Raw genomic sequence first — 21,007 nt, 5'->3', positions numbered from 1 at the left:
ATTCTCTATAGATAATATCATGTCATCTGCAAATAATGACAATTTTACTTTTTCCTTTCCAATTCGAATGTCTTTTATTTATTTATTTTTATTGTTGTCTGATTGCTATGGCTAGAACTTCCAATATCTTGTTAAATAAAAGATATCCCTTTTCTTGTCCCTAGCTTTAAAGAAAAAGCTTTTAGCTTTCCACTGTTGAATATGATGTCAGCTGTGTGTTTGGCATTTATGGCCTTTATTACATTGAGTTATATTCTGTTTATTCCCACTTTCCTGAGAGTTTTCATCATAAATCGGTATTGGATTTTGTCAAATGTTAAATTCTGCAACTATGGATGTGATCATATGATATTTATTCTTCATTTTATTTATGTGTTGTATCATGTTAATCAATTTGTGGATATTGATCCTGGCTGACATCCCAGGAATAAGTCCTACTTGATCATGGTATATGATCTTTTTCATGTATTGTCGAATTTGATTTGCTAATATTTTGTTGAAGATTTTTGCAGCTATGTTCATCATGGACATTCTTCTAAAAATTTTTGTAGTTTTTTTTTTGTGTGTGTGTGTGTGTGTGTGTTTTAATCTGTATAATACTAGCTTTGTAAAATGAGCTTGGTAGTTTTCTTTCCATCTCAATTTTTTGGAATAGTTTGAGAAGAATAGGTATTAATTCTTCTTTAAAGTTTGGTAAAATTCACCTTGAAGCCATGTGGTCTGGGTCTTTTATTTGTTGGGAGGTTTTTTTTTATTATGGATTTAATTTTATTAAAGTTATCATTCTCTTCAGATTTTTGTTCTTCTTGATTCATCTTTGAAAGATTGGTATGTTTCTAGAAATTAATAAACTTTTCCAGGTTTTCCAATTTGTTGACATATACTAGTAATTGTTTGTATTTCCTCATAATTCATTGCATTTCTGTTGTGATAGCTATCACTTATCTTTTATTTCTTATTTTACTTACTCTGGCACTCTTTTTTTCTTGATGAATCTGACTAAAGTTTTATTAATTTTATCTTTTCAAAGAACCAATTCTTGGTTTCATTAATATTTCTATTGTGGTTTTTTTGTTGTTGTTTATTTTGCCAGTCTTTATTACTTCCTTCCTTCTACTCACTTTGGGCTTTGTTTGTTCTTTTTTATTTTTGATAGTTCTTTAGATGTACATTAGAGATTTCTCTTATTTCTTGAGATAGGCCTGTATTATTATAAATTTCCCTTTTTTCTGCTGTGTCCCATAGATTTGGGGTGGTTTTGTTTTCATTTTCATTTGTATCAAGATATCTTTTGATTTCTCCCTTGATCTCATTGTTTACCCATTCAACATTTAGTAGCATTTTATTTAGCCTCCACATATTTGTGTATGTTTCAGCTTTCTTCCTAGAATTGATTTCTAATTTCATACCATTGTGATAAGAGAAGATGCTTGATAGGACTTCATTCTTCTTAAATTTATTGAGACTTGTTTTGTGGCCTAACATGTGGTCTTACCTGAAAAATGTTCTATGTGCGCTTAAAATAAATGTATTCTTTTGGGTGAAGTGGTGTAAAAATATCAATTATGTGCATAGGTTCTATTTGTGTCAATAAGGCTACTTCTTTCTTCTTGATTTTCTGTTTGGATGATCTATCCATTGATAACTATGGTATGTTAAAGTTCCCTAATGTATCTTTCTATTACTGCCTATCTCTCCCTTTATATCTGTCAATATATGCTTTATATATTCAGGTGCTCCTACATTGGGTGTGTAAATGTTTATGGGAGTTATATCCTTTTGTTGGCTTGATCCCTTTATCATTATGACATGCCGTTCTTTGTCTGTTACAGCCCTTTTTTAAAGTCTATTTTGTCCCATAAGTATTGCTACCCCAGCTTATTTTTCTTTTCATTTCTAGTTGCATAAAAGATTTTTTCCATCCTTTTACTTTCAGTCTGTGTGTTCTTTTTTATCTGAAATGGGTCTCTCATAGGCAGTATATGTATTCTGCTAGAAGTAGTAGGTGTTGTTCTGTTCTATTCTAATTTGATAAGAAAAAAAAATCTCCATTGCCCTAACCGGTTTGGCTCAGTGGATAGAGCATTGGCCTGCGGACTAAAGGATCCCAGGTTCGATTCTGGTCAACGGCATGTACCTTGGTTGCAGGCACATCCCCAATAGGGGGTGTGCAAGAGGCAGCTGATCAATGTTTCTCTCTCATTGATCTTTCTAACTCTCTATCCCTCTCCCTTCCTCTCTGTAAAAAATCAATAAAATACATTTTAAAAAATCTCCAGTACTTAATCAGCCAAATTGACTATTTTGGAGGCTAAGAAATAAAATCAAGGTTGGGATATAAAATACTGGCTTTTTAATCATATCAAATTCAAGTAAAACCAAATCACACAAGCCAAAGCAGGGTCAATGCTTACTAAAAAACAAACAAACAAAAAACCAAATAAAACAGGGTCAGCATTCTTTTCAAAGGCCACTTTCCCCTTGAGAGTCAACATACCAGCTTAGTGTTTCATGCTGATTGAAAAAAAGTTCTTGAAATATGTCCAATGCTGAATGGAGTTCAAAGATAAAGGTAGGCTGACACAGTGGATTTGGGCTTTTGTTTAGATGCTTTGTGCTTCCTTGGCAGGGACAATGATTTTGTGCACCTTTTGGCCATGTAATTGATTAGGCACAGAATGATTGCTGTATTGTTTAGAACCCATGCTTCTCCAGCATTACCCATACCACAGAAACCCAGATTGAAAAATGGTCCTTCTCTGAGCTTGATTCTTAAATCTTAGTTACAGTTCAACTTCTTTTCATAGATACCCATGTGTGGCTCTTTCATTCAAAAATTTGTCCATGACCTTAGGAAGACATCTTTATTTTCCACATGGGAAGATGGAGAGATCTCAGGTTTATTAGATTCTAGGAAATGGAGTGTTTTTATATTGGAGATCACAGAGATGATTAGTGAAATGGAAACACAATTAACCAACTGTCGTGCCATGGTAAAGTCATGAACAGTTTGCTGTGGGAACATAGGGTGGGGAAGTAGGCTCTATTTTGGGAGGATGCAGAATGGAATAGGGAATGACTTCACAGAGTAGGTGACCTTTGAGTAAGACCTTAACAGATAAGAAATTTAACCAATTAGAGATGTAGGAAAGTGAATCTCAAACAGAGAAAACAGCTAGAAGAAAGATACAAAAACATAACAATATCTGTTGTGCTAAAGGAAATCTGAAGTGAATGATGAGATTAGAATATCAGGAGCAAGTAAAGTCTGAGAAAGATATAATTGGTGATGAGCCTGGAGGTAAAGGCTGGCAGGACAGTGTTGGGCCATGGGAAGCAGAGGATCATGAGAGTGTTTTCATTTAGGATTGGCATGGCCCAATCAAAGCCTGATTGACAGCATGAGGGAAAGACCAAAGAGATCAAATCTAAATGGAGAGATATCACATAGGCTGAAGTAAAGGCTCAGGAGAGTAAAGAAAAGAACCTGAAAGATGGATAGAGAGGTAAGGTCACATGAAATATAATGCGGAAATGAAATGATGGGTCCTGATGGGTGATGATGTCAGACAATCAGCCTCTGTCATGATGTGTGCCTTCATCCTGTGAGCACAGAGAAAGCTTCAGAGTGGCACCGCTGAGACTTAGCTGCCCTATTTCCTAGGTGAAAAGAGTTCAGGTGCCACAGACAAGAGAAAGAGCCAGGGTTTGCCCTTTAGGCTTGCATGCACTTGATAAATGTTAAGTATTCTAGTACCTACATTTACTCTCACACCTACACCTTTACCCACTGCTATCATTAGTAACTGGAAAATCCAGTGGGAGAAAGAGAACAATATACTAAGACCAGATTTCATTTCTGTGCTTTGTACAGTGTTTTTTTAATTAAAAAGAGAAGTGAATAGCACCCATCCCCAAACAAAATATAATACTGAAGACCTGAGCAATACCAGGTCTTGAGTTTTTCTGGGAATTACAGAGATGGGTAGGTAGGTAAATGCATACCATAAATAACCATTTACCCATCATATCATAGTAAAGTCAGGGCCAAATTGCTGTGGCAACACAGCAGGGGGGGCGAGCAAAGTGAAGAAGACCTTTGACACAAGATTGTCTAGAATGCTGGCCATTTCACCTGCCCTCATATAAGTCTCTGCCCTGCAACTGAAAAGATGGCCATGGCAGGGCTCCTTCACTTCCTTCAGGCAAGGAGAGAATAACCCTGTCTGCAAGGAGTAATAGAGTCCTTCCATTCTCCACACTCATAGAGTACAGAACAGGGATGAGTCAGACTGTGCCTGGGGCCATGGCAGAGGTTAGCTTTCTGGAATCCTGCAACCTCCTCATTAAAAGGAAAATGCTTTTCTTTGTTCTCTAAGCCTAACATGCAGCATTGTCAATACCTTCCTGGCTAGGGTGTTCTTGATGCTAGAAGTTGGCTGTATGAGCTCTACGATTATTTTCTTTTCTTTGAAAGATGAACATATTGCCTATTTTAGTTCTGCCCTCAAAATTCTAGTTTTGTCAGGAAACAGGGTCTCCATGTCCATTTCCCCCACTCCATCTCCCTACTATGCTGTTTCAAATCCTTTCTTTTCATCACAGGAGCTTGAAGGTTACACCATGCTAATTCCCTAATTGACTGGACACTTTGGTTCTCCATCAGTGATTCTCAAACTTTCCCGTACCAGAATGACCTGGAGGGCTGGTGAAACATTGATCACTGACTTACTCTCAGACACTGTGATTCAGTAGGTCTGGGTTGAGGCACAGTTTGCTTTTCTGACTAGTTCCTGGGAGATTCTAATGGTGCTGGTCAGAGGACTGCACTTTGAGAACCAAGCCCCAAGAACCCTTCTTATCTCAGTTTGTCTGAAATCATTTTTTCCTACCCTCTAGCCTCCTTATGATATAAAATCGTTATTATAAAATTCCAGATTGGGATCTAGTTCCTGTTTTGTTATTACATGGGACTGTCATTTCGTCTCTCTGGGCCTGGTTTCCTCTTCATTAGAGTGAGACAGTTGGATTAAATGATGGCTAAAGGTTTTCAACCCTATGAGCTAATTAAAGAGGACTAACATTAGTTTGTGGGAGTAACCTGAAGGAATAATTAATATTTTATAAAACAATTGGATATCACAGTTTAATAAATTTATATCTGAGGAGGTAGAACAGATGTGTCTATAGTACCAAGCCTAATTGTATACTTTATATTAGGGATCAAATCACTTTTTCTGTGGAGGGCCAGATAAGATTTGCATACTGTAAGGTTTCTGTCTCACATATTCAATTCTGACATTGTTGTTCGAAAGCAGCTACAGTCAGTATGTAAATGAATAAGGGAATCTATGTTCCAATAAAACTTTATTATCGAATCAGCTGACTGTCCAAATCTGGACTCTGGGTGGCAAGTTTGCCAAATCCTGCTTTAGATTATTATTCAATTTACATAAATAATTTTACCTAAGTCCACCTTCTTGATTTATTTTTTTTTAATATATATTTTATTGATTTTTTACAGAGAGGAAGGGAGAGGAATAGAGAGTTAGAAACATCGATGAGAGAGAAACATCGACCAGCTGTCTCCTGCACACTCCCTACTGGTATGTGCCCACAACCAAGGTACATGCCCTTGACCAGAATCGAACCTGGGACCCTTGAGTCCGCAGGCCGACGCTCTATCCACTGAGCCAAAGCGGTTAGGGCCCACCTTCTTGATTTAAAAGTTCTGAAACTGTGGCAGAAAGAAAACCAGTAATAATTATGCAATCTGGAGTAAGTGTATCAATGTGTGGACTATTCAGTAATAAAATGTGTAATTTACATAATAAAATCTGTAATTTTCTGATACAGAGTAAGAATAAATTAGTTTTTTATTTGCTAGGGAAGTGTGTGTTCCTGCTTTTTAAAATTCAGAAGCAATTTAAATATTACAATACTTATTAGTTGTTTATAGCTGAACTTTCAGTATAAAACTGCATACATGCATTTAGATCCTATGGTAGAAGGGTTGGAAAATACATCTTTGGCATTTAAATGGGGATTGTTCTGACCACTCCAGCTGGGGTAAAGGTCAAGCTCTGAGAATGACCCCAGGGATCATGGCAAGAAGAATTGCTCACCCTCAGTTGGAACCATTCTCTTGCCAAATTTGGATTCTAGTGCAATTGTGCTCTGTGAGCTGAGGTTTTATAATGGCTTTCTCATTGAATTAATGAAGTCACCTGTGACATTTTCATTATTAAAAATGATTTTCTTGACAGTTACCCTGTAATTTAAAGCCAAAGTGAACATAGCCATTGTTCTGAGCATGTTAGAGACTAAGAGGGGCCCATTTGGCATTTTCACATAATTGATGAGATGTGAAATTGCTTTATTTTACACTAAGCTGGAGGCTATTCGCTTATTCTTATTCATCCTTTTAGTCTGCACATTGGGAGAATCCTGACACTCTGATTGGGTCTCATTGCCTATTGCTTAGCAGCCACTTCTAAAAGAAGTGTTCCTGGTACTCATGGATATAGCCATGCAGGGTCCTGAAGCCTGGTCCTTTTGTATTTGAGGGGGAGTAATATTGTGCCCGCTGAGCTGACCACATCATATCATGTCATAGCTATTATTGCTTTTCTTAGCTTCTGTTGATTAAAGTAAGCCCTTAGGGAGTAATTTAGACAATGGGTACATGAGCAAAATATATTAGTGAGCTAAAAATAATGGTATATGAGCTATAAGCTATTACTCTATTGGAAGATTCCCAGAATCTAGACACTTCTTTGTTCAGACTAGCTGAATTCTGATTCAACTCATTGCTTAGAGTCTCTTGCTCTCTTTCCACAAACACACATACATGAATATTTGTGTATATAGGCATATATATATATATATATATATATATATATATATATATATATTTATGTAAAATTCCCCAGGGGCCAAGAGACCAGAAAGGGGCTATCAATTCCAGCATTACATTATAAGTTTCTTAAGAGAATATACATAAGAAGTTCATCTTGCTTGGTGACAAGATGACATAGATATCAGCTGCACCACTGCAGAATGTTCTAAGAGGACAGGGCAGGATGGATGGGGTGCTGGGGTGTGACTCACCGCAGATAAGAGGAAAAACACCTTCCATGCTTTCCCAGGGTAAGGCAAAAGACTGTTGCAAGAACCAGCACCCTGTGGGGCCCAGGGAGGGGTCAATCAGGCTGTCTTTGAGGGGATTTAAGGGAAACAATCTGTATTCTGCCTCAGATCCAGGTGGCAGGTCCGGCTGTGCTCAGACAGTGGACACATCATGGAATGATCTTTCTACCATTTACGTATAAATCTTTCATCCTGTAATATTTTGGAACATTATGATTTCTTGACATTTTAATTTTAATTTATTGGAGTAACATTGATTAATAACATTACATAAATTTCAGGCTTACAACTTTATAACATATCATCTGTATATTCTATTGTGTGCTCACCAACTGAAGTCTGGTCTCCTGTCACCATGTATTTAACTCCCTTTACCCTCTTTGTCCTTCCCCTACCCCCTTCTCAGGTAACCAACATTCTGCTGTCTGTATCTATGAAGTTTGTTTGTTTGTTCCTTTGTGGCTTTTTGTTTTATATACCATATATGACTGAAATAATATGGCTCTTGCTCTTTTCCGTATGACTTATTTCACTTACCATGATACTCTAAGACCCATCTATTTTGTGGCACATGGCAATATTTCTTCTTTCTTCTGTCTAAGTAGTATTTTATTGAATATATGTACCATTTTTTTCTTCATTCATCCCTCCATCAAAGGACACTGATATTGTTTCCATATCATGGCTATTGTTAATAAACCTGCAATGAACATAGCAGTATATATATACAACAAATAAATGTTTTTCCAATTGTTCAGATAGAAGAGAGCTTGCTGGTTAATATGGTAGCAATATACTTAATTTTTTGAGGAACCTCCATACTGTTTTCCATAGTGGCTACACCAATTTACATTTCCACCAGCAGTGTGCAAGGATTCCCTTTTCTCCACATCCTCACCAACACTCATTTCTTGTCTTATTGATAACTAGGGGTCCCTTGGCCTGGCCTGCAAGAATCAGTGGACCTCCGTGCCGAAGCAGCCCTGCCTTACCCACCACCTTGTCAGCTCCAGCCCGCTGTCTGTGTTGAAGTTGCAGGCAGCTGGGAGGAGCTTGAGCCCAGGCTGGGTGCTGCACTGCTCCTGCTCATCCCAGCACCTTCCACCGCTGCTCGGGTGTGCAGCGGCGCTCGCCAGCTGTCAGCCTGGCGTCTGGCGCCCGTCTGTCAGCTGAGTGGCACTCCAGCTGTGGGAGCACAGTGACCACCAGGAGGCAGCTCCTGCATTGAGCATCTGCCCCCTGGTGGTCAGTGCATGTCCTAGCTACTGGCTGGTCATCTGGTCGCTTAGGCTTTTATATATATAGACTAGAGGCCCGGTGCACAAAAATTTGTGCACTCGGGGGGGAGAGGGGGTCCCTCAGCCCATCCTGCGCCCTCTCGCAGTCTGGGACCCCTCAGGAGATAATGACCTGCTGGCTTAGGCCTGCTCCTGGGTGGCAGAGGGCAGGCCCAATCCCTAGGTGCAGCCCCTGGTCGGGCTCAGAGCAGGGCCGATTGGGGAGTTGGGGCGCCGCCCCCTGTCATGCACAGAGCAGGGCGGATGGGGAGGTTGTGATGCCACCCCTAGTCACGCTCAGGGTAAGGCCGATTGGGGGGTTGGGGCACTGCCCTCTGTCACACTCAAGGCAGGGTCGATAGGGAAGTTGCGGCGCCACCCCCTGCCACTCACAGAGCAGGGACCATCGGGGGTTGGGGCTCCGTACTCTGTCACACACAGAGCAGGGCCCATCAGGGGTTTGGGGAGCTCCCCCTTGTCATGCACAGAGCAGGGTCAATCAGGGGTTTTGGGAGCTCCCCCCTGTCATACACAGAGCAGGGCTGATCAGGGGGTTGGGGAGCTGCCCCCTGTCACACACAGAGCAGGGCCAATCAGGGGGTTGAGGAGCTCCCCCCTGTCACGCACAGAGTAGGGCCAATAGGGGAGCTGGGGCACCGCCCCCTGTCACATACAGAGCAGGGCCCGTGGGGGGGGGGGGTAGTTGAGGCACCAAACCCTGTCACACTCAGGGCAGGGCCGATGGGGAGGTATGGCTCTACCCCGTCTCACATAGAGCAGGGCCCGTGGGGGGGTTGAGGCGCCGCCACTGTCACACACAGAGCCGCAGGCAATCGGGGTTGGGGCGCCGCCCTCTATCACCCACAGAGCCGCAGGGCTGATCAGGGGGTTGGGGCACCGCCCTCTATCACCCACAGAGCCGCAGGGCAATCAGGGGGTTGGGACGCCACCCTCTATCACCCACAGAGCAGGGCCGATCAGGGGGTTGGGGCACTGCCCCCTGTCACACACAGAGCCGCAGGGCAATCAGGGGGTTTGGGCGTTGCCCCTTGTCACGCTGATCCTGGTGCCGGGAGGCCTTGAGGCTCCTCTGATCCCGCCCGGCAGGGTCACAGATCCGGGTCCCAGACCGCAGACAGCCTTGCCTGCTGCCGCCTGCCTTCAGTATGCAAATTAGCCGCCATCTTGTTGCTTCAGGGTGGGGGTCCCCACTGGGGTGCCTGGCCAGTCTGGGTGAAGGGCTGAGGGCTGTTTTCAGGCTGGCGGGCAACTGGAGCTCCAAACCTCTCCTTTTTTTCTTTTTTTTTATTCTGGCATTTATTTACCTCCTATGGCTGTCACTGGAGCTGAGAGCCGGCTTTCTCTCTGAGGCTCCGCTGAAAGCAGGTTTCTGGCCTTTGTTTTCTGTATTCGAAACAATGTTGCAACTCCAGCTCTGAGATCCCGGCTGACTGACAGGAGGTTTCTAGAGTTTTGTTTATCTTCTATAAATGTTACGATGTTTCCAACTGAAGCTCAGAGGCCGGCGGGGAACGTTGGAGTCCACAGCAAGCAAGCCTCCTGTTAGCTTCCAGCTTCCTGGCTGCCGGCCGCCATCTTGGCTGACAGTTAATTTGCATAAGGATTCGCTGATTAGCCAATGGGAAGGGTAGCGGTCGTACGCCAATTACCATGTTTCTCTTTTATTAGTGTAGATAGCCATTCTGACAGGTGATATCTCATTATGGTTTTGATTTGTATTTCCCTTATAATTAGTTAGGTTGAGCATCTTTTCATATATTTGTTGGCCATCTGTATGTCCTCCTTAGAAAATTGTCTCTTCAGGTCCTATGCTCAGTTTTTATTTTTTTCCTTTTTTTAAAATTTAAATTTAATAGAGTGACATTGGTTAATGAAAATATATAATAAAGAACTCATACATCTCAACAACAAAATAAAACAATTATTTTTTAATCATATTGTTTTATTTTATTGTTGAAATGTATGTGTTCTTTATATATTTTGCATATTAGCTACTTATTGGATTCTAATAGTTTTTAATATTCTATATTTATAATTGCATCTTCTGCAAAAAGTGACAGTTTTACTTCTTCATTTACAATTTGGATGCCTTTTATTTCTTTCTCTGGCCTGATTGTTCTAGCTAGGACTTCTAGCAGTATGATAAATAACAGTGAAAAGAATAGGCATCTTGTCTCATTCCTGATCTAAATGGAGGCCACCAGTCTATGTCTCTAGCTTTCCCTTCCCTCCCACCATTTCCAAAGAAAAATCACTGGAAAAAATATTCTCAGATGAGGATTAACATCAACAACAAAAGCATCAATTAAGTCAATTTGGTCTAATATGTCATGTAAGATCAATATTTCCTTAATGACTGTCTTTTAGGTGATCTATCCATTGCTGTCATTGGGATATTCAGGTCCTCTACTATAATTGTGCTTTTTTCACTTTCTCTCTTTAGTAATTTTTTTAATATATTGTGGTACTCCCAAGTTGGGTGCAGATATATTGATGTTATGTCATCTAGATGAATTGTCATCTTTATCATTATAAACTGCCTATCTTTGTCTCTTGTTACTTTTTGTTTGTATCTTGAAATCTACTTTGTCTAAGTACCCCCCACACCCACTTTTCTCTGGAGGCTCTTTGCTTAAAGTATCTTCCATGACTTCACTTGTTGAGCCTATGCTTGTCTTTGGAGCTGAGATGAGTGTCCTGTTGGTGACATAATTAGGTCTTGTTTTATTCATCTATCTTGCTACTCTGTGCCTCTTGATAGATGAACTTAGTTCTGTGCCTTTTGATTGATGAACTTAGTTCATTTACATTTAGGATAATTGTTGCTATATGAGGACTTACTACAGCTATTTTATCTTTTGTTTTGTTTTCTGGTTGCTCTGTATCTCCATTTTTCTCTCTCTAGTGATTCTGTCTTCTATTGTAATTTGATGGTTTTTCTCTCATTTTTTCTGTGTGTTTCATGTCTTAGCTCTGGAATTTTGTTTTGTTACCATTATGTTTGTGTAAAATGTCTCATACATACAATAATCCTTTTTCTTCTAATTGCTGTGTATCTTCATTCACCTGTACCTGCTCAGTCCTTTTCCTCCACCCCTTTGATGATTTTGTCACAAAGTATCCCTTTTTATGTTGTGTATTCTTTATCAAATTACTGTAGTTACAGCATTTTTAATGCTCTTTCCCACTTTAACCTTTATGTTGTAATTGTTTAGTAATTTATTTTGAAGTATATTTGCAGTTTCCAATAATTTTGTCTTTGGTTTCTAGTAAGAGAGCTCCTCTCAACATATCTTGTAATGGAGTTCTTGTGGTGGCAAATTCTTTTACCTGGAAAGCCTTCATTTCTCATATATTGTTGAATTTCTTTGTGACTGCAATCTTGAGTTCTCTGTTATTTAAACCACAGTAGCTCATGCCTCTGAGCTTGGTTTCTAGACACTTTTTATTTTCTTACATTACTCCAATATAATCTTGGTTGTTCTTGGTATTTGATGGATTGCTTCACTGTCAGTACATTTGGAGGTAGTGCTCTCTTTTCTTGTGTAAATACTGGTTTGCTCAATAATTCAGCAGGTTGGTAAGGAGAGTGCTTTATTTGTTTTTAGTGGGTGTTATTATAGCACACATTTTTGTGTTTCTTGGATCTTGGTGTAGCTGCATTGCTTTGGTTAAGAAGAGTGCCTCATATTCACCTTGATGGTTTGTGTGCTGTCTGTGACAAGCTCAGCTCAGTTATGGGGCACCACCATTGTGGTGGGGGAATGTGGCAGGTGGTGAAGAACCGATTTGCTAGCTTCCAGAGCTACCTTCTTTTGCAGCTGTTTTTGGCTTTGCCAAGGCCTTTGGGGAAGAAGAGGCAGGTTCACGATCTAGTGGCTCTACCCTCTTTGGGTTATGGCTTTTGTCTCCACCTTTTTGTTTAAAGCTTCCCAGCCATGTTTACCCAGTTCCTATATGATGAGGAGGACAGGAAGGGAGATGGAAACTGCTTCTGCCCCTTTTTACACTCCAGACCATAGTGTGAGGACTGTAGACAACTCCTCTCCCACTACTGCTCTCACTGAAGCCATGGTGGGCATCATCGCTGCCCTCCATCTGTTCCAATACACCCATCTTTAGATGTCCTGAGGCATAGATCTCTCAGGTGTGTCTGTATTAAAGTTATCCAAATTGTAAAGTTAAGGAAAGGAACAATGGAGTCTCATTCTGCTGTGATGCTGATGTCACTCCCTATTTCTTACGATCTCTTATATAATAGATCCGATGCATAGAATTTGAGAGAAAGCATTTTTCAACCTGTTAAGTTATTGTATATGTAGCTAGCATTTTCCTTTTCATTCTCCATAAAGAGTGTAAAGCATTTAAAGATTTCCACTCTAGTTGACTGTAAGCTTATATCAGTAAGTGCTATCTTATTCAACATTGTTATTGATGAGGTAGGACAAAATATGGTGGATGACAGAAACAGCATTTAGAAATCACTGTGACAGGCAGCAGAGATGAAATGGATCTAACAAGGTGAAATACAATATGGATAAACATCAAGTTTTACACTTTCTGCTTCCAAACAAGCAACTGTGCAAGATAGGATAGGGCTTAATGGGGGTTTAGTCTTCATTAAGCTCAATATAAGTCAACACTGTGACAAACCAGAGTAAGTAAGAAAGTACAGCACTTAAAATAAGATTACCATGAATCCCACTTCACTCTGTGTTGGTCAGATCATTACTGAAGAATTTTTTTAGTTCTCTAATTGAGCTACTTTTTTTTTGATAAATGGAGATATAAATTTCTACTCTACATAATTATTAGGATTAAATGTGATAATGCATTGAAAAGATAGCACAATGTGTGGTACAAAATAAGTGTTGAAATTATGGTACATTAGTAATATTGGAAATACTCAAAATTGTTGAAGAAGGCAACTATAATAGATTTCAAAATTATGGGAACTAGTCAAAACATTGGAGATCTTTAATCCAGAGATGAGATCACTCAGTGGATACATAAATGCTTTCTTTTAAAAACAGAAGAGTTGAAATGTAACAGATGGGTTGGTAGTTCTATGATTACCAAGGCTATGAACAAGGCTCAATGATTACAGGCAACAAAAAGTCCAATTTTTATCATTCGGACCTGTACAGAGACATATACTTTAAATGACTTCCATAACAGTGAGTTCCTAGAGACTGGAGAGGTTCATGCACAGGCTTGATGACTTTTGAATATTTTTGCCTTAGGAAGGATTAAAGTATAGGTCAGAGTTTTCATTATGTGTCCTTTAAGGTACCCTTGGCCCTGAGACTCTGTGGTTTTGTAAATACCCAGCAAAGCAGTCATAATCATAAATGGTTGACCACAGGTCTCACCTTACATTTTCAGCTTCCTTGCATGAGGTGAAAAGTTACTATGAACAACCGACATAAAAGAGATATGCTGAAAATCGTTCAGTCTTAATATTTGAGCGCTGTTGACTCATTATAAAGTACCTTTATAATTTCAGAGCTATTACTGCAGAAATTTTACTGTGTTTATAATTTGGGGACCTAACTGCGTTAAGGTGGCACCCGATTATAGCCTCCGGCAATAACCTAAAGACTGTCTTGTAGAAGACAGGTTGTTATGAAATCAGAAGGCCTGGTGCTGCGTAGAGAATCACTACCTCTGTGATACCGAATGACATTTAACCCCTCTGGGCCTCAGTTGCTTCTCCTGTAAAAGGGGATGGTCAGACTTCCTCCCAGAGTTGAGGCAGAGATAAATTAGATGAATGCATTTGAAAGTGTTAGTATCATTATGAACTGGGAAAAGTACAATATCATGATTTTGAACTCAAATGAATTCTTGCTCATATTTGCATTCTTATCTGTTTATAACTCTTTTTTTTCCTAACTGTTCTTAGAAATGATACTTCTAGAAATATGATTACTTAAGAACACTTAGAAAAAGGTTTCAAAAAATATACTGACCTTTTTTTTTTTAAAGTTGCAAATGTCTCTATTTTCACTCGCGCCACTTCGTAGGCAAGGTCAGGGAAAGAAAAGCGCATGTGTATGGGAGACGCACCTGTGCATCTGTTCTGAAAATCAGGAGGCAGCCAGGGGCGTACCGTGACTGTAAGAAATGTTTCCTATGAGCTCTCTAAAGCCTGAGGTTTGATTTTCATCCTGCAGCCCTCATGATGAAACCTCCTTAACCTCATTTCTAAACAGGACGGGAAGATATTCTGCCGACGGACGGCTTGTGATTGCCAGAATCCAAGCGTTGACCTTTTCTGTTGCCCGGAGTGTGACACCAGGGTCACGAGTCAATGTTTAGATCAAAATGGACACAAGCTCTATCGAAGTGGAGACAACTGGACGCACAGCTGCCAGCAGTGCCGGTGCTTGGTATGTCAGCTTCCTTCCGAGGGGGTTAGCCTGTTCCTCTGGAGGGTGGCCCGTGGGCTTTAGTTTCCTGCTGTTTGCAATCCGGCGCAGGGAGTTGTGGGTACTGTCGCTAAGGAGTACGTGCTCTGCCTGAAGACACTCAGATTCCACTATTTAAAACACTGTGCAAGACAGAAAGAACATAATTATGGGACACATTTGACCAAGTTATTATGTGAGCTCACAACTGCTACTTTTTAGCAAATCCATATAATGAAAAATCCCTTTTTGATAAAAAGTTTCAAAACCTTGACTTATCGTTCTTATAGAGCCAAATCTTTCATTTCTTGGGACATACCCATTAAAGTTCCAATATGGGAGAGAACATAAATGTCAGGGATTGAGTCATGAAGCTGAGAATCCAACCCTGGTGCTCCCTTGTGTTAGCTCTGTGTGATTAACTTGGGCCAGTGTTAGCATCTCACTAATCAATTCTTACACATGCCAATGTACGAAAATGGATGAACATTATCTATTTTGTAGGGCTGTTATGAATAATAGAGGATAGGTGAAGGGGAAATATAATATTTGGCACATAGAAGGTACCTGCTGCACAATAATTCCTATTGTTCATATTTCCTGGTTTGAAAAAAAATGTGTTTCAGATGCTAAACCTTCATGTAGAAAAAATGCTAATTTGGATTTTAATATAGGGATAATAATGGTATAATCAGATTTGAGATAGTCCAGAGAAAATGCTTAATTTCTGTTTTAAATTATACTATAAACAAAGATTTCCAAGAATGTAAAGACTGTTAGGATACTTTATTATCTAAGTAATGATGTTTCCTCTATGTGGAGTCATACATAACCATTGGAGCTAAGTCATAACTAAGTCAAATTTAATGGAAACTATTAGCTGCGTTCCAGAGTTAATTATTTGATTCACTCTATGGATACTATATGGAAACAAGTATTTGAAGAAATTATGCTTCAAATTTCTATTGGGTTGTCTAAAATCTCCTGGTGAATGTACAGATAATTTTAATAGAACACATCCTTCTTAATCATTCCTACTACTGAAGAGTATAACTCAGCTAAATTCAAACCATAGCCATTTTTTCACACTTGCATCCAGGAACAAACCCAACACAACTAGAGAACAGAGCTTGCAAATCAGTCTGGAAAATTCCATTTTCTTTTCAAGATGTCAATCATCAGGCATTCAGAAGAATTGGTACTAGTTTTAGACATGAAATTTTTGCAAAATTTCAGAAATGTCTCCTCTTCCATCCCTAGCCCTAAGTTTACTATTTTAGGGGAAAAATTGAAGCTATTGAACAAATAATTACTGAAGAATAATGTGGGTCAGATTTAAGAAATATTCATTGAAGTGTTTGCCTGTGCCAGACTCTGGAGGGTGAGCACGATCCATCATGAAGCTGATCAAAGGCCATAGCCTTGTGAAGCTGACCAAATAATTAGACATGAGTGCCATGATAACAGAAGCAGCAGCTACCTAGAGAAACGGTTCTACTATGGGCCAGTGGAGCCCCAGTGATCAGATTCTGAGACGTGTGAACACTCCATTTGAAGTGTCACACAGGAAGTCCGCTAGTTACATGGCACAGTTAAAACCATTGTGAAAGGGTTCACCTGAATTTGCCCAACCTTAACCTTAAATTTGAAACTAGCAACTCAGTTTACAACATGGTTGAAATATTACAGGGCTCCGGGTTTCCCTTTGACCATCAAAGAAAGGAATTTCTCTTTACACACTAGCCAGTACCTTACCATCAGTTCATTTATTTGATTAGCATTTATTTGACCAAAACTGAGCTAAGCCCACAACCTGAAAGCTCAACACTTACTGTGGAATTGTATTGATAATGATGATAATTATCGTAATACAAAATAATTACAGGCTGCCATTGACACAGACATGGGAACTAACTCTTCTGGGGCTGCAATACAGATGGTCATCAAAAGTCCCCTGGAAGAGGCACACTGTACCCATAATGGTGCTAAAGTGGGAACATTCAGTGAGAACAATGATGAGAATTATTGTGCCTCTTTCCCTCTCTGGGACGTTAGCAACAGAACTGTGCATAAGAACAACGATGAGGCATTTTTGGCTTTCTCTCTACAGGAAGGGGAGGTAGATTGCTGGCCACTCGCATGCCCCACTTTGAGCTGTGAGTACTCAGCCACCTTGGAAGGGGAGTGTTGTCCTCGCTGCGTCAGTGACCCCTGCCTGGCTGATAGCATCACCTACGACATCAGCAAAACTTGCCTGGATAGCTATGGCGTTTCAAGGCTTAGCGGCTCAGTATGGACAATGGCTGGATCTCCCTGCACAACCTGCAAGTGCAAGGTAACTGGATGTCCTGGGGATAACCATGCCTCACACAGTTGCCAGAGAACACTCGCAGGAGGTCCACTCCTGAGGTTTCTGAATGCACAGCTGCCAAGGGCCAGAGGTAGCATTTACTTCTCACAAGAGGTCTATGTCTGAATGGGTCATAGCTGCACTGTGTATTCAGGCAAATTCCAAATGAACATGGAATAGAATAGTCCTCTCCCTTGCCTTTAAATTACAGAATTTTAACAATTGACACTAGTCCCAATGATGGCTGACTTAAGCTATTTTGACCTATATATTAAAAAGGAAGAATGGAACAAAAAAGACATTTCATCCTGGAAAATATTACCAGCTCTTTCATGAAACTGCCACAGTTAGGAAAAAAGCACTCTGTGAAGTTGTTTGCTTTGTTTAATTATCACGGTGCTTAATGCTGGGACGTGACCCTCTGCTGCAGGATTTAATTGTTTTTCTCTCTTTGGAGGAGTTCCCAAGAGATATCCTCCTATGTCTTTAAAATTAAACACTCATTCCTTCCTCCCTTCAAAGCTCTTGAAGAGCTGTGACCTGACGGAGGGGTGAGACAGTGTCAAATTGCTGCCAAAACATCTGTTTAAAATTCCCATGATTAAGCCTATTAACAATACTAGTCAATTTGCTTTTATCAAGTCCTGCCTCAGCACCAGTGGAAGGTTCCCAGCTTGTTTTTTTATGGTCTTATAAATGTGGATTTTTCCCCTTTTTTCCAGAAAATATTATCTTAAGGTACAGCCCTATCAACCTTTATGTAGCCAAAGGGCCACAGTTCCATGTGTACCTATGGCCCAGCAAACAAAATGACAGGAGATTTATTATTTACTAGAGGCCCAGTGCACGAAATCCGTGCATGTGGGGGGTAGAGGGGTCTCTCAGCCTGGCTTGTACCCTCTCCAATCCAGGACTACTCGGGGAATGTCTCTCATAATCCAGGACTGCTGGCTCCTAACTGCCTGCCTGATCACCCCTAACCACCTCTGCCTGCCTGATTGCCCCTAACTGCTCCCTTGTTGGCCTGATCACCCCTAACTTCCTCTGACTCATCCCCACACTTGGGACCCAGGATTCTCTCCTCTGGCCAGCTGCAGGCACCCGGGACCCGGGCTTCCCTCCCTTTGGCCGGCCACAGGCAGCTGGGACCTGGGCCAGCTTTGCCCAGGCCAGCTGCAGCCGCAGGGGATCATGGGCGAGTGGCTTTTCTCCCTCTCCTGGGCTGCAGCCGCCTCAGGCACTGGTGCCCAGGATCCCAGGTGGGCAGCTTCACCCAGACCCAGCTATGTCAGGATGGACATCCGAAAGATCGTCCCGAAGACATCTGCTCTAATTAGCATATTACCCTTTTATTTGTATAGATTATTATTTCTATGAGATTAGGTCTGAGATTTACTTATAGGGGTTGTAAATGTATATTTACATTAATACATGTAATTGATTTTAATTATTTTTTAAATCATTTTTTATACCTAAATATGTACTCTGCCCTTCATTGTCACCATGAGAGACTGTTTATTTTTCCTAATATGCCAACCTTTCTGGAACCCTTCAGGTACTTTTGGATAGCATTGTTAATGGTAAATTATTATCTTTCAGAAAATTGTTTTTGCAAACAATCTCATTTGGAATAAGTCCAGTGAATAAACTGGAAACAAGGGGGAAAGTCCCAAATATGCTTTGAGCTCAGACATTCTTCCTTCCTGCTCTTTCCAAATAAATTTCTCCAAAGCATTCATGGAGTTTGTCTCAAAATGTAGATGCTTATTTTGAATACAAAAGTATATCCTGCTAATTTATTTATACCCTGTGTCTCAACTGGCTAATGCTTGTGTCTTGCTGCACAGAATGGAAGTGTCTGCTGTTCGGTGGATTTGGAGTGTCTCCATAATAACTGAGGTATTTAAAATGGACTCATCATCGTGGGAAAAAAATGGACAAATGCCCATCCAACATGATGAAGAACGGGAGTTGGCGTGATTTTTACCACAGACAGTTACCAAAGTCTCCATCTAAGGAAGGTGTTTGGGGGTTGCCTCTTGGACCTGACACTTTGCTCATTCTTGCTAACTAGTCTAGGTGACCTACAGTACAGTGCATTTCAGTCCATGGTTGTTAAAGAAGTTGCCCGTGTTGTAAATCACGTTTCCCTAATCAGATCATTTGCAAATACATTTAAATGATCCCATGGTAAACGTTGATGTATTTTTTGTTGTTGTTGATTTATTTGGTGTACTAACATAATAGAGACTCTGCTCCATTTATTTATTTATTTTTAATTTTTGGAACAAATTCTACAAATAAAGTTGCCTGTTGTGAAATTGTCCCATCCACTGCATACTTCATATTGAGATCCCTGTGAAATGTATTGATAAATATGCATGTAGAGTATAATTGCATCCTACTAATATTTCAAACTATTGAACACACTTAGATGCCCCGTCATTCAGTTAAAACAAGCTGAAAGCAATTATAATAAAGAAAGACCACACATAATTAAATAATTAATATAAAAAGAACTTCCTACTCCCTCTACCAGATAAGGTGAAACAAAATCTTAAGTCATTTTAGAAACAGCAATGCATTTTTTTGGCATTGAAAGAGAAAATATGTGTCCATTAGTTTTATATAATGTTTGATAACTTACAAGGGACTTTTATGATGAAAAACAGGAGTTGGTTAGTGCTACTATTTCTCCATTACAGAAAAGTAAATTAATATTTCTTGATCAGCCAATTTGTTCAGCTCTAGTTGATTATTTGCACGTTGGGACTGGTAACCAGGTCACCTAATGTCTGCCTAATGCTACTGTTCACTAAATTACACAACCTCTACATGGTAAAAGACAACTCTTTTAAGAAAAACTATTTAGGAGCCTGACAATAGAATCATGGCAGAGTGAGACTCACTCAACAAAGGATGTCATGCTCAACACACAAACATGCCTGGAAGATCTATGCATTAGGACAACTGAAGGTGGGCATATTGGAGTGGGTAGGGAGGGAGGACAAAGCGAAAGACAAAGAAGGTGGTTGCAGATGCTGTTGAGCACCCACCATGGCTCCAGTGAGTGCAGAAGAGGAGTCGGGCTGCGGTCCTCACAGTACAACCTGGAGTGTAAGAGAGACAGAAGCTGTTTTCACCTCCCTTCCCACATCTCCATCATGACAAAAGTGGCTAGAAAGCTGTAAATAAAACAGCAGAACTGAAAGCCGTAAATGGAAGGAGGTGGGGCCATGACATTAGGAACTTGCCTCCTTTCCTCCACATGTCTTTGCATAGACCTATAAAGCCAAAAACTGCAGAAAAAGGAGGGAGCTCTGAGAGCTCACAAATCAGTTCTCCACCACAGCGATGGAGAGGGCCTATAAAGGAGGCAGGCTGGACTCAGTGAGACACCCACCACACCAATGGGTACAGCGTTTGCTGTGATGCCACTCCACACGAGATCTCAGAGGCCCAAATTAGTGAAGGGAGGAAAAAACAAAAAGTTGGGCTGCAACAGCATCTACTGGGAAACAAAAGGAAATACCTATCATCATGCTGAATTACTGAGTGTACAAATATTTAAACAAGAAAAGAGAGCACTACCTCAAATGCACCAACAGAGAAACATTCATCAAATGCTTCAAACAACCAAGATAACTTGGAAGCACAGAAAGAAAATGAAAAGTCTTCAGAAACCAAATTCAGAGTCATGGGAAACTGTGATTCACGTCAGAGAATTCAAGACTGCAGTTATGAAGAAACTCAAGGATGTACAAGAAGCACAGAAGCGCAGAGCAATGAGCTCAGGAACC

At 40.3% G+C, this 21,007-nt stretch overlaps 1 protein-coding gene across 2 annotated transcripts in view; it reads left to right on the top strand.

Moving 5' to 3' along the window:
* The window catches only part of NELL1 (neural EGFL like 1), a 683,273-nt gene extending 663,745 nt beyond the window's left edge, over positions 1 to 19,528 (top strand). For both annotated transcript variants that reach the window (XM_070428154.1, XM_070428155.1), the window contains 3 exons: positions 14,663 to 14,839; positions 16,968 to 17,192; positions 19,055 to 19,528. In XM_070428154.1, the coding sequence (XP_070284255.1) occupies positions 14,663 to 14,839; positions 16,968 to 17,192; positions 19,055 to 19,105 (453 nt within the window). In that variant the 3' untranslated portion in view covers positions 19,106 to 19,528. The remainder of the gene's footprint in view (positions 1 to 14,662; positions 14,840 to 16,967; positions 17,193 to 19,054) is intronic.
* The last annotated feature ends 1,479 nt before the right edge of the window (positions 19,529 to 21,007 follow it).

This window comes from Myotis yumanensis, unplaced genomic scaffold (assembly GCF_028538775.1).
Source record: "Myotis yumanensis isolate MYYU_CA2020_CCGP unplaced genomic scaffold, mMyoYum1.0.hap1 SCAF_10, whole genome shotgun sequence".
NCBI classification, from domain to species: Eukaryota; Metazoa; Chordata; class Mammalia; order Chiroptera; family Vespertilionidae; genus Myotis; species Myotis yumanensis.
Note: the sequence above shows the minus strand (reverse complement) of the source record. Positions and strands in the feature narration are given on the sequence as shown.